At 47.7% G+C, this 14,104-nt stretch overlaps 1 protein-coding gene and 1 pseudogene across 1 annotated transcript; one reads left to right on the forward strand and one right to left on the reverse strand.

The window, feature by feature from the left end:
- The first annotated feature begins 500 nt into the window (after window positions 1-500).
- On the forward strand, window positions 501-8,910 carry LOC135573672 (uncharacterized). The gene is made up of 2 exons (XM_065023186.1): window positions 501-1,199; window positions 4,941-8,910. Exon 2 carries the CDS (start codon window positions 5,210-5,212, stop codon window positions 6,257-6,259), a length of 1,050 nt encoding a protein of 349 aa, XP_064879258.1. The 5' UTR covers window positions 501-1,199; window positions 4,941-5,209; the 3' UTR covers window positions 6,260-8,910.
- LOC115124750 (interferon-induced protein with tetratricopeptide repeats 1-like) lies at window positions 8,157-13,218 on the reverse strand (annotated as a pseudogene).
- Window positions 13,219-14,104: the final 886 nt, after the last annotated feature.

The following is a 14,104-nucleotide window of genomic DNA, read 5'->3' on the forward strand; positions in this document are numbered from 1 at the left end:
CAAGCCTGGCGAAGAATAACTTTAGGGTTGTAACTGTCAACATTTACAACCCATACGTTAAGGACGAAGAGGTGAGGGCCTTTTTGGGGAGATACATGGATAACGTCTCCTCAGCAAGGCACCTCAAAGACTCCCTTGGGTTTTGGAATGGGAGGAGAGGCTTCCAGGCCCTCCTCAGAGAGGACCCAAAGGGACATGGTGGCTACCTCCATCCTCCTGCTATGTTCTCCCTAGGGGATGACAGGGGGACGTTGTATTATGCACGTCAGCCCCCATTTTGCAGGCGCTGTATGGCCTACGGACACATATTCGCCTCGTGCAGCACAAGAAAATGCAGATTTTGTGGATCTGAGGAACACGAGGCGAGGGATTGTGACAAGCCTAAGACGTGCCACGGGTGTGGCTCGTCAGCACACCTGTGGCGGGGGTGCCCGGCTCGTCAGAGGTCATATGCGTCTGCGGCTGGGGGGGGAGCAGGAGCGGGGGATGGGGGAAGAAGAGGAGCGGAAGGAAGCACACCTCATGACCAGAGTGCAGGTCCAGAGGGGAAGGCCGCAAGGAAGGAGGAGGAGCAAGAAGCGGAGGATGGAAGAGAGACGGAAACGGAAGGCACGGGAGTAGGAGAACCAGGAAAAGTGGTGGAAGAAGGCAACCGAGTGGAGGAGCATGAGAGAGAAGAAAGCGAGGGAGGAGTGTTGGAGAAGGAGACGGTGGAAGAGCAAGTGGACTGGGGGAAAGTGCCCTGGTGGAAGAGATGAGGGGTATGGTGGAGGAACTGGCGGGGGGAGGCTGGTATCTCTCCACTGCCGCCATCACCAAAGAAGAGAATGAAGAGGAGGGTGCGATTGGCCGACAGTGAGAGGGAAGGGATGGCCAAGAGAGTGATGGGGGTGGGAGAAACATCTGGGCTGCTGCTGGTTTCCCCAGGCCCTCAACTTCTGTTGGGTGGGGACACACCTAACAAGACTCAGGACTGGGTACAGGAGGAGGTGGGGAGTTTTTTGTTTGGGGACTCAGCCTCCCCGATTTTTTTCCAATCCAGCTGCAGCACTGGGGAGGGGGAGGATTGTGGGGGTAAAGGGCACCCCGGAGCCAAACACTAATCCTGCATCCTGGGTTGGTGAGATGGAGGAAGAGGGGGGAATGTCGGGAGTACGGATGGTGTTCTCACCGGTAGATATGGAGCAGGGGAGCATCGGGTGAGTCTCCTGTTTTTGTTTTTTTCTGTCTGGGTTAGAATTTGAGTGTATAACATGTTTTATTTTATTCTTTCATGGGGTCTAATTTTACTTTTGTTAGTTTAAATGTAAGGGGTTTAAGGGATTGTGTTAAGAGGAGGGCGGTTTTTAGTTATTTGGAGGGTGTGAGGTTTGATTTTTGTTTTTTACAGGAGGTTCACCTGAGGGATGGAGGGGATGTTAATAGGTGTAAGAGGGAGTGGGACAAGGGGGAGTCGGTTTGGGGTATTGGGGGTGCACTCATCGGGGTAGGGATTTTGTGTGGGCACAGGGAGGTAAATGTGGAGGATTCTTTTGTGGTAATGCAGGGGAGGGTTATAGGGGTGGATGTCACGATAAGGGATTGTACATTTAGATTAGTGGTGGTGTATGGGCCACAGGTGGTGGCAGACAGGAGGGAGATGGTGGACTGTCTGACGCCCTGTGTGTCACAAATAGGACATTAGTGATAGGGGGGATTTTAATACAGATTTAGGAATGGGGGGATAGCAGTGCAGGCGCCATTGCCGGGCTAATGGCTTGCCATGGTCTGGTAGATGGTGGTCTGCACACTACTCCGAAAATGGACGGTCCTACATGGCGCAACTCCAGGGGGTTGAGCGGAGGCTCGACTATATTTTTGTACCCAGGTCTTTGGGTAAGTTGTCTGGGCGGCTGTTGCCTGTTTTCTTTCGGATCACGACGGGGTGCTCCTGCAGGTGGGGTCGCCAGTCTGCCTCTTTGGTAGGGGGTACTGGAAGTTAGATCGGGATGTGCTGGAGGAGCAGGCTTTTGTTGACGAGTTTAATGGTTTCTTTTGAGGCTTGAAGGCCTCCGGTCCATGTGCGAGGGGTGTTAGAGTGGTGGGAATTAGTTAAGGTGAGGATTAGGGCTTTTATAATAGGGTATTGCAATAGGAAAAAAGGGAGGAGAGGAGGGGGTGGATCGTATCCAAAGGTTAATTGAACTCGAATACGAGGCAGGCAACCTCGGCGGGTCGTTTGACTGGGAGAGATCCGCAACCCTAAAGGCGCAGCTCAGGGAGTTGCAGGAGCGGAAGGCTCGAGCTTTCCTGGAGCGTGCGCATAGTGGCTTTCTAGAACATAATGAGACTTGTTCTGCTATGTTCTTTAAGTCGGTTAGGGCCAGACAGAGTAGGAAGGTAATGCATGGCGTTAGGGAAGAAAATGGTAGTATAGTTAGAGAACCAGAGGATATGGTCAGGGTGACAACTGATAATTTCCAAGGTTTATTTAAGGAAAGGGAAATAGATGTAGAGCAGGGAAATGTGTTTTTAGAACACTTGTCCAGGCGGTTGCCGGAGGACATTAGAGAAGTGATGGAGGCCCAGATTTCACTAGAAGAGGTTGAGAGCGCTCTTAGGAGGATGGGAAAAGGGAAGGTGCCTGGGATGGATGGGCTGCCGGCTGAGTTTTATCTCAAGTTTTGGGGTATACTTGGACCAGTGGTCCTCGAAGTCTTGAAGGCCATCCTTGAGACGGGGTCCCGGGGATCAATGGCTGTTGGTGTGCTGTCAATTTTATATAAGAAGGGGGAAGTAACAGACCTTGGCAACTGGCGGCCGTTGACCATGCTGTGTGTAGATTACAAGCTACTTGCAAAGGTTTTAGCAGACCGGTTGCGCACAGCCCTTCCCTACGTCGTCCATGAGGATCAGACGTGCGGGGTAGAGGGCTGCTCTATTAGATGGAACCTACAGTTAATCAGGGACTCCATCGCTTGGGTTGAAGATAGAGGACTGCCTTTAATGGTAGCAGCGCTAGATCAGGCGAAAGCCTTTGATCGCGTGAATAGATCCTTTTTATTCAGAGTGTTAGGTCGATTAGGATTTGGGGAGAAGTTCATAGGATGGATTCGTACATTATATGTCGGAGCGGGGTGCCGACTTAGTGTAAATAGTCTCGTCTGGGGTCAGGCAGGGGTGCCCACTCTCGGCTCTCCTCTTCGTTCTGTACATGGAGCCTCTGGGGGCTGCCATTAGGGCAGACACAGGGGTGGAAGGATTGTTGATCCCTGGAAGTGGTGGGCTGCGTGTTAAGATGACGCAGTACGCCGACGACACTTCCTTGCTGCTGTGCAAGGACTCGTGCCTGACAAGGTCCCTTGCCATCTTTGGGGATTTCACCCGAGCGTCGGGAGCAGTTCTGAACCATGCAAAGTCTTCCGTCAAGTTTTTCGGAAGATGGCGCGGTAGAACGGATGTGCCTGGGGGGGTTATCTCTCTGTGAGGGGGCCCTGAGGATTCTCGGGGTCCATTTTGAGACCTCCGGCTCAGCGACGCTAAACTGGAACATGCGTATCGCAGTGGTACAGAGGAAGCTAGCAATGTGGAAGGCTAGGTATTTGTCTTTTATGGGCAAAGTCCTGGTCCTAAAGGTGGATGTGTTGCCGTCTCTTTTGTATTTGGCGTACATCTACCCATTGCCGGCTTGTCTGAGGAGGCCTCTAGTGAGGCTTGTGTTTCAGTTTATGTGGAGTGGCAGGTGCGAGTGGGTCGCCAGGGCACGCATGATCTGTCCCATCGGGGAGGGAGGTAGGGGGGTACCACATTTCCCCCTCAAGCTGGACACAATTTTTGTTTCCTTGTTAACGGAGCTTGCTCATCCAGTGATACACCCGTCCGGTTACCTCCTGCGGGTGTTCTTCTCGTATCAGGCGAGAAGCGTAATGGTGTGGTCTAACACGGGTCCTCGGGCGGAACAGCTGCCGTGGCACTTTGGTCATGCGGCCAAGTGGCTGCGTGTGCACCCTGAGGTTGAAGTTGCCCGAGTAGGTTTAGATCACAGGCACCTGTACGAGGAGGTCAGAAAGGCAGGGAGTCCGGCGCCTGTAGTGGGCATCTCGGAAGTGGTCTGGGAGGGAGTGCAGGTGCGGGGTCTGGACAACAGGCTCAAGGACCTGAATTGGTTGAGCCTCCATAAGTGCTTGCCGGTACGTTCCATCATGTACCGGTATAGTTTGGTGCAATCCCCCACCTGTCCAAGATCCTCTTGTGGCAGGGAGGAGACTGTGCGCCATGTCTTTTGGGACTGTGCCTTTGCCGGAGTAGTATGGGCTAGGGCACGGGTGTTGTTAGGTTTGGTAAGGGGGGATTTTGTATTGACGTGGGCCAGGTTAGAGAGAGGTGTAGGGAGAGCGAGAGGGACGGATAGGGACAGGTTTCTGCTCTGGCTTCTCATGAGTCTCTTTAAACGGGGGCTGTGGGAAGCCAGGCAGAACATGGTGAAGACAGGGAAAGATTGGGGGGTGGAAGCGATAGTGAGGAGGGTGGAAGGAGATTTGAGGGGGAGGATGAAGAGGGAGGAGAGGAAGTGGGGGCAGCATGCTGCTCGGGAGAGGTGGAAGGGGGGTTTAGGGCTGGGTGTCATTTAGATTTGTAAGGGGATAGATTAGGGACTGGGAGATAGGGAAAGGTATTTTGTAGTGTGACGGGGAGGGAAGATGCTCCCCTGAGGTTTTGTTTGGGGTTTATGTTTAGTTGAATTAGTTAAATTAAAATACCATTACTTGTGTATGTATGAAAATTATGAGTTGTAAAGAATGAATGGTATTGAAGATAATAAATTATTTTTTTATAAAAAAGATAGGGCTGTTTTTGGTTTTCCACGTTTATTGTTTTGTAGTGTTCATGTTTATCTGTTTTTATTAAACATGAATCAATATAACCACGCTGCGTTTTGGTCCGCCTCTACTTCACCACAGGAAAACCCTTACAGAATCACCCACCACAACAGGACCAAGCGGCGTGGTAACGGGCAACAGCAAAAGCAGCAGCAGGAGAAGCAACAGAGGCAGCAGCAGCAGGAGCAGCAGCAGCAGCAGTGGGAGAGGCTGCACTATTTGGAGGAATGGACATGGGAGGAAGAATTGGAAGGAAAAGGACCCTGGGCACAGCCTGGAGAATATCGCCGCCCCAAAGAAGAGCTGAAGGCGGAGAGGCGCTGGTATGAGGAGGCAGCACGGCGGCGTGGATGGAAGCCCGAGAGTCAGCCCCAAAAATGTCTTGGGGGTGGCACACAGGAAGTGTGGCGAAGCCAGGTAGGAGACCTGCGCCAACTTCCTGTGCTTACCGGGGGGCTGGAGAGACCGGGCAGGCACCGTGTTATGCTGTGAAGCGCACGGTGTCCCCAGTGCGGGTGCATAGCCCGGTTCGGTACATTCCAGCTCCGCGTATCGGCCGGGCTAGAGTGGGCATCGAGCCAAGTGCCATGAAGCCGGCTCTACGCATCTGGTCTCCAGTGCGTCTCCTTGGGCCGGCTTACATGGCACCAGCCTTGCGCACGGTGTCCCCGGTTCGCCTGCATAGCCCAGTGCGGGCTATTCCACCTCGCCGCACTGGCAGGGCGACCGAGACCATTCAACCAGGTAAGGTTGGGCAGGCTCGGTGCTCCAGAGCTCCAGTGCGCCTGCACGGTCCGGTCTATCCGTCACCACCTCCACGCACCAGCCCTCCGGTGGCAGCCCCCCGCACCAGGCTGTCTCTCCGGCTCATCCTTACAGGGGCTCCCTCCTCTCCAGCGCAGCCGGAGTCTCCCGCCTGTTCGGCGCTACCAGAGCTCCCGCCCCTCATTCCAGAGGCGCCAGAGCTACTCAGTCCAGAGCTGCCAGAGCCTTCCTCTCCAGCGTTGACGGAGCTTCCCGTCTGCCCAGCGCCATCTGAGCCACCCGTCTGCCCAGCGCCGCCTGTGCCGCCAGTCTGCAAGGGGCCACCTGTACCGCCAGTCAGCCAGGGGCCGCCAGTGCCGCCAGTCAGCCAGGGGCCGCCAGTGCCGCCCCTCAGCCCAGAGGCGCCAGAGCCCCTCAGCCCAGAGGCGCCAGAGCCCCTCAGCCCAGAGGCGCCAGATTCCCTCTGTCCCGAGCAGCTGCCCCTCTGTCCAGTGGGGTCATTGAGAGGGGTTGCCATGGTTAGAAAGCCATGGAGGCGGACAATGAGGCGGACTAAGACAATGGTGAAGTGGGGTCCGCGTCCCGCGCCAGAGCCGCCACCGCGGACAGACGCCCACCCAGACCCTCCCCTATAGGTCAAGGTTTTGCGGCCGGAGTCCGCACCTTTGGGGGGGGGGTACTGTCACGTTCTGACCTTTATTTCCTTTGTTTTGTATTTATTTAGTATGGTCAGGGCGTGAGTTGGGTGGGCAGTCTATGTTTGTTTTTCTAGGTTTTGGGTATTTCTATGTTTAGGCCTAGTATGGTTCTCAATCAGAGGCAGGTGTCATTAGTTGTCTCTGATTGAGAATCATACTTAGGTAGCCTGGGTTTCACTGTGTGTTTGTGGGTGATTGTTCCTGTCTCTGTGTTTTGCACCAGATAGGGCTGTTTTTGGTTTTCCACGTTTATTGTTTTGTAGTGTTCATGTTTATCTGTTTTTATTAAACATGAATCAATATAACCACGCTGCGTTTTGGTCCGCCTCTACTTCACCACAGGAAAACCCTTACATCGTCACACTCCTCATCAGAGGAAGAGGACGAACATTACACTGAGGTTAACACAAGTTTAGGAGTTCTTTTACGTTTTGTTCTGTGAGATTATGTCAGTTAACATGACCTTTATGAATTATGAAGCCTTTATGTGCTTTTTAAATCATATAAATGCTTAAACATTCACAAAGGGAAGTTAGCTGATAGATTATCTCATAGAACAAAACGCATAAGATCGTCTAAACCTGTGTTTACTACAGACCTTATTTTCAGAGTTTATCCAAAAACACCATTAGTTTCCACATAGGCTTTGTCCAACAAGCCATGCCGGAGTGAGCGTGCCTAGAAAAAGATGCCATTAATATTTCTCTCTGTAAATATAATGGATAATCTGTGCTTCTGCCGAGTCCCCTAAACAGATGTTCCCGTTTTCAGGAGAAATGGAAAGAGAGCCTGTGAGGTCGAATCCGCTTTTGGACGTTAACAAAGCGACACTCCATTTTAACTCGTCCACATTTACTGGATTGGTAGAACAGTGCAGAAGAGAACCCTGCAAGTTTTATTTTATTTTTGTCAAGACCAGAATATTGGGGGAATCTAGTTTCAGGCATTTCTGTTAGGCCTGCTACATTAGTTTAGGGGAGAGATAACCAAATAGAGAAAAAAGATAAATGATCTAAGAGTACAGGACATAATGTAAATAAACGACCCCAGGGTTCACATATTCTTGGAATGAGAATGTTTAAGGCCAAGAGTTTTACCTGACTACTTGACCAGACCAGGAAAAACTCTGAGCCTGTATTTCAGCCTTCTGTATGTCAGTTAATCAATGACTAAAATAGAGACATGGGCAAATTTATGGATACTGAACTGGTGATGCATGAGACATTGTCGAAGTGATGCGCTGTCTTTCTTAAAACAGTTGGTGGCTACTTACACAGATAAAATCATGTTTTTTGTCAAACCATTGCAAGGGAAGTAGTGTTGTCTGACTAAAACTGAAGGGGTAGCCTACTGTACAAAGTCAAGGAGCTCAATGGGTGTGTCGTGTAATGTGTACTTCAATAATGTCATGTACATTAAGGATTTTTGAAATACTGCACAGTACTGGCAATAGATTGACCAATCTTTCACAGCAGCAATGATACTGTGATTTCTGGAACAACTTCAGAGAAGGTGATGGATGTATTGTAACGTCTATTGATACTTGTCACCCTTCATTCCCCCATTGCTTCCCATTGAAACATTCTGTGCTATATTGTGGTGTTCTCTGTCTCTGACTGTGTACGCTGACCTTGTACCGTATCCATGACCTTATAACCAATCAAACTCAGACCATAGCTGATGATAGTCAATGTATGTAGTCGTACAATTTCAACTGGATATCCACAGCTATGCATTAAGACATTTTAGTAACCTACTGTGATAGTGGTTTATAATTATAAAATGACTTGTTGTTTGCTGTTACTGTATTTCTTTAATGAATTATCTCTTAATAGAATAGAACAGAATACCTTTATTTTCACAAGAACTTACAAGATATTAGACAGTAAAATATTAGACATTAAATACATTTACCTGAAACAGAATCTATTGTGCCAGGTCCGCATTTTAAAAACAAAAAGCAATAAGATCATATCTGGATAGACAGTCTGTAAGGCTAAACAGGGCCTCTCTACTCTATAATGAAATATTGAAGAACAAAATATTAGTTTGTCAACACTACATTAGTGTGCAGCAAACCTTTACAGATACAATTGAAACTGTGGATTTGAGACAGATGTTTGTCATGTTAGGCCTACATATTTATAGGATTTACAATCAGCCTAGAATTTTTACTTTCTAGTTTTAGTATTGTTGATCATGCAAATAAATCCCTGTAGCCAAATTAAGCACAGACATTTTTAATACTAAAGTATTCAATTGTTACTGAATAAAATCTTGTCCTAGATTTGTCCTAGTGGTATAGTGAATATATTTTCCACATTAATCAATCATAAACAGGTGATGCAAAGTTGACTTATTCGGCAGGCAGTTCTGGATAATTCAAGCCTTTATTGTAAAAAAAAAAATCTAGAACTGGCTGACAGCACCATCTCTATCAAGTCCATCCAGAAAGTCAACAATTTCCTCAGCTCTGTCTCCTCCATTATGGACAACGGACAACAGAACACGAACACTGCTGTCACGTTGGCCAGTGGGTAGCATAATCTCTACTGCCTTCTTGTGGATATCAATTGACCTGGAAGCATCTTGTTTGGCATAAAACAAATACTGGGCATACCAGTTGTAGAATTTTTGCAAATCCTGTGGTTCCATTCCTTCTATTTCAAGAAGCAGGTCCTCAAATATCTTATCTGCTCTATCAAATCTTCCAGATTCTTTGTACATGGCAGTCAGTTCCAGTTTTATTGCAAGGGATTTTGGGTAGAGTGTGACCACCTCTTCATAAAGGTTGACTGCATTTTCAATCAGAATATGCCTCATTGGGTTCCTTTTCTCTTCCGGAGAGAAAATCTTCCATTTGTAACACTTCCCAAGATGTCTCTTCAGCTGGCGTGAATTGGGGTGTCTCTCCAGGGTCCTTCTTGCCAGGTCAATGCTTGAATCATGAGAGATGTAATCTTTGAAAAAATCTAGCAAGATTCCAAATCCACCAAAGCTGTCCAAAGGCTTCTCTATCACTTCCTTTGCAAGTTTACATGCTTCCTCAACCTGGCCGCTCTCTGCAAGCCTCTGCAGGTACATCACTGTGATGTACAAATCTTCTGGATCCAATTCTCTAGCAATCCGTAGGTGCTCCAACATCTCAGATCGCAGCTTCGGGGTAATGTCTTTCCTATCAACAGATTTATTAAATGCCGTGGCGCAGCACCTTGTTCTCAGGGTCCTCTTTTAAGGCCATCCGGAAGCAATATACCGCTGCCTTCCTCTTGCTTACATCAAACTTATTCAAAGTCCAGGCCCTTTCGCCCCATACTACACCTGGGCAGGGCGAGGGGTTGTCCCGCAATAGTCTCCCCACCTTTTCCACATAGGTCTGGCTCTCTGTTAGCTCCCCTTGGTGATAGTGTACCCAAGCCAGGTTCCCATAGTGGACCACCAGACTTAGCTCCACGCCATCTTGGCTGCTTTGGCGAATGGCCTCTTCAGCCTTCTTCAGGCAATGAAGAGCGTCCTCTGTGAAGCCCAGAGCCTGGTGTAGGTAAGCCAGGAAGTTGTACAGATAACCCTCCCAGGAATATTTAACCCCCTCTCTGTTGCTGATATCTATCATCGTTTCTCTGAGGCTTTGAAGTTTAGATCTGCTGTAGTCCAGCTTCCAGGTGAAGTGGCATTCCAAACCCTGCAGCCTAATTTTCAAGGAGGTCTGAGCCATTCTGGTTCAAAAAAGACAACATTTGAATTGTATACATTTTTTTCATGAACAATACCGAAGAGAGATATTTAAGGCCTAGATGGTGAACCAAGGACTAATTTCAGTCATGAGAGAGAGAGAGGGAGAGAGAGTGTGCTAGAGAGATATCACTTACCTCATAGTTGGACAAGAGAAAGCCATCCTGTGGTCTCTGAGTTTCAACACAGAGCAAATGAGTGTCTGATTAGATACCTCACGGACTCTATCCTGATTTTATACCACATTATCTTCCAATGGGCAGGTTATGCTGATATTACCTCACTTTACAAACAACTATCATAATTTTGTTTCTAGCAAATAGAGACTAAAGCAAATGAGTGTTTGCCAAGGGCTGTTACGATAACCATATTACTGTCACATCAGCAGTTATGAGTCATGAAGGCAGTCAAATTCCACTTGACCGTTTAGTCACGGTAATTAGTCTTATTCAAGCTCTGATGCTAATGATGGTCATTAGTAGCTTACCAAACACGCTAACTGCCTGGTACTCAGCACTCTATTGTCCCTCTAATCACTCTGACGTCAATGCAAATGTCATCGAAAATCTAATCTAACACTTCATGAGAGCCCATGAGCTCATGTTGTGCAACATTTCTATAGTCTATGCAATTGCGTGAGAAAACAGAGTGGTGGCCTCTATTAAAAAGAGGAGGATTCCATCAGCTTTCTAAAGGCTTACAATATTCATTTCTCAACTTTCCTAATATTAAGCAAATTGCTTCTCTTTACAGCAGGAGTATAGCCTACCTGGCTGGCATTAAACACAATGAACCTCCATTTGCTATTTAAGTGCATGGATGACATGTCTTTTTTCCCCCTGCCCCCTGTTTTGAGACAGGTGCATGACAATGGTCCATGTTAAAGTATGATATGTTAGGTAAAAATAATAAAGACAGACACAAATGTCAAGTTCAAGCATTGTACATGTGTCACACCCTGACCATAGTTTGCTTTGTATGTTTCTATGTTTTGTTTGGTCAGGGTGTGATCTGAGTGGGCATTCTATGTTGTGTGTCTAGTTTGTCTGTTTCTGTGTTTGGCCTGATATGGTTCTCAATCTGAGGCAGGTGTTAATCATTGTCTCTGATTGGGAACCATATTTAGGTAGCCTGTTTGGTGTTGGGTTTTGTGGGTGATTGTTCCTGTCTCTGTGTTTGCACCAGATAGGGCTGTTTTGGTTTTTCACTTGTTTTGTTAGTCTATTCATGTATAGTTTCTTTATTAAAGAACCATGAATAATAACCACGCTGCGTTTTGGTCCGCCTCTCCTTTGACTCAAGAAAACCGTTACAACATGTCCCTACATACGGGGTCTAGGGAATAGCCCAGCTATCAATTACCTATCTACTAGACTCCGTAACATCATCCTTTTCAATAGAAAGTGCAAACATAACAGAACAACATTAAGTTCTTATTAACAATTGAAAAAGCATTACATTTTCTATTTACTTCAGTTGTCATTTTCCTCTTTGTTTTTACATTTGATATTTTTATATAAACAGAGGACAAGTTACCACAGTCTCTTGCTTACAGAGTAAGCCTTACACAGTTGACCCACCCGTGAGTAAGTATGGGCTCTGACAGGGGTAGGATTAGGGCCACGAGCTGGAGAGCTTGGTGGGCTAGAAGCCTCACCTTCAATTGGCTCATGTCTCAATTCTGTGCCCCTTGCCTTTAGGCCTGGACTGAGATCCAACTCATCTAGGTGCATGAATGGCGTGTTCTAGGTTAGTTGTCTGCTCTGCTACGTGCAGATCCACCCGATTGCGACGATAGAGGGAGCCACCAGGTAAGAATGTGGTGCAACACTCTGTAGGCATGTATCCAGACTCCAAAGTCCTGTGTGGTCTCCCGGCAGTGGTTTCATCCTTATTGTTTCACCCACCTCCAGCTCTGGTAAGTCTCCAGATGTCCAGTCGTAGAAGCACTTAGTGAGCTGCTTTCTGTGCCACAGTTTGTCCGTGACCCCAACCATGACGCATGGCTCAAGTAGCTTGTTAGCTACGGGGATGGTAGTCTTCAGAGGTCTAGACAGCAGGCGTTGCACTGGGCTTCTGTCCATGTTTCGGTGGGTGTATTCCCCCACTGTAAGATGGCTTTCCAGGGGTCGTTGCTGCCTCCGTCACAGGTTTTTTGCAATCTTGACAGCTGACTCTGCCTTGCTATTTGCCTTTGGGTGTGGAGGTCACATGGTCAAACCATTCTGAGGCGAAACTCTTGAACTGTGCAGTGGGCCATTGTCCGTGATGACCTTGTCAGGCTGGCCTTACCTTGCAAACTGCGCCTTGAAGCACTTTATGACTGTCTCTGCAGACAAGTCAGGGAGCCGTTCAATTTCTCAAAAGTCAGTGTAGTGCTCAAAAATGAGAAGATAGTGCTTTTGTCTGTGGCTGAATAAGTCCATGCTGATGATTTGCCAAGCCCTTGTGGGCTGTTCGTGCGACATCATGGTTTCCTTTTGCTGTTTAAGAGTGTACTCGCTGCATGTGGTACAGCTGCTGACAAAGTCTTTAATTTCTGCTTGCATTTTTGGTCAGTATAATGTTTCACGTGCCTGGCAGTAGCATGCATCACCTCCAACGTGACTCGAGTGTATGCGAGTAAGCATCTCTGGACTTAGTGATTTGGGAATAATGACATTCTGACCTCTGAACAAGATGCCATTTTGCACTCTGATCTCATCTCGAAAGATCCAGTATTCTCTCACTGTGAAAGGTGTCTCCTCTTTCAGGTATGGCCAACATGTGAGAGCCATGGACTTCAGTGACGTTTAAGTAGTCTGCTTGATTGCTCTGTTGAACATATTGTTGTTCCTGCTGTAGCGAACAGATGGCATGCTGCCGATAGGCAGTGCCTCTGCCTGTATATTGTGCTGTTGCCCTGCTCATTGTGTCGCTGATGTACATCTCTGGCCTTTTCTTGTAGACAACCTTCAGGCTGTAGTTTTGCATAGTTATGAGCATGCTTTGAAGCCTCTTGAGCGCGTTGAGGAGAGGTTTACTGAATATGGCAATGAGTGGTTTGTGGTCCGTTTCATTGGTGACCAGCTCTCGGACATATAAGTATTGATGGAAGCACTGGCAGGAGAAGACTATGCTGAGGCACTCTTTCTCAATTTGTGCATGTTAGGTGGGGGTGAGCGATCTCAAAGCGAACCCAATGGGCTGGCCTTCCTGTATATAGCCATGTTCTTGTTATTTTATTGTGTTACTTTTAATTGTTTTTTACTGTAGTTTATTTGGTAAATATTTCCTTAACTCTTCTTGAACTGCACTGTTGGTTAAGGGCTTGTATGTAAGCATTTCACGGTATTCGGCGCACGTGACAAAGTTTGATTTGATTCCTGCATAAGTGGTGGCAGGTAGCCTAGTGGTTAGAGCGTTGGACTAGTAAACGAAAGGTTGCAAGTTCAAACCCCTGAGCTGACAAGGTACAAATCTGTCGTTCTGCCCCTGAACAGGCAGTTAACCCACTGTTCCTAGGCCGTCATTGAAAATAAGAATTTGTTCTTAACTGACTTGCCTAGTTAAATAAATGTAAAAAAATAAAAATAAGGCAGCATCCAAGTTCACTATGGCTGGAGTCCCGCAAAACCGGCATGGATGAAGCCAAAGATTTAATCTCCTGCACTATGGCCTCATGTTTGGTTAGCCAGTGCCATGGTGTGTCTTTGTCCAGCAACCAGCGCAGAGGCTCACAGACTGCTGATAGGTGTGGCATGACCTTTGCAAGATAGTTTGCAAAGCTGATGAGAAGCTGCACTCCATTTGCATCAGACAGATTTGACATGACGAGGATCGCTCTGGCTTTGTCTGGGTCTGGCTTCAGGCCTTTGACCGAGAGAATGTGGCCATGGAATTGGACGTCTTTCACCTTGAACTGCAGCTTCTTCATGCCAAGGCGTAGCTTAATTTATGGGCAGGTGGGACGGTAGCGTCCCACCTGGCCAACATCCGGTGAAATTGCAGAGCGCTAAAAGTCTAAATACACCATTTGTAATATTAAACAATCATGTAAATACATGTGTC

The sequence above is a fragment of the Oncorhynchus nerka genome, linkage group LG10 (genome assembly GCF_034236695.1).
Source record: "Oncorhynchus nerka isolate Pitt River linkage group LG10, Oner_Uvic_2.0, whole genome shotgun sequence".
Taxonomy (NCBI): Eukaryota; Metazoa; Chordata; class Actinopteri; order Salmoniformes; family Salmonidae; genus Oncorhynchus; species Oncorhynchus nerka.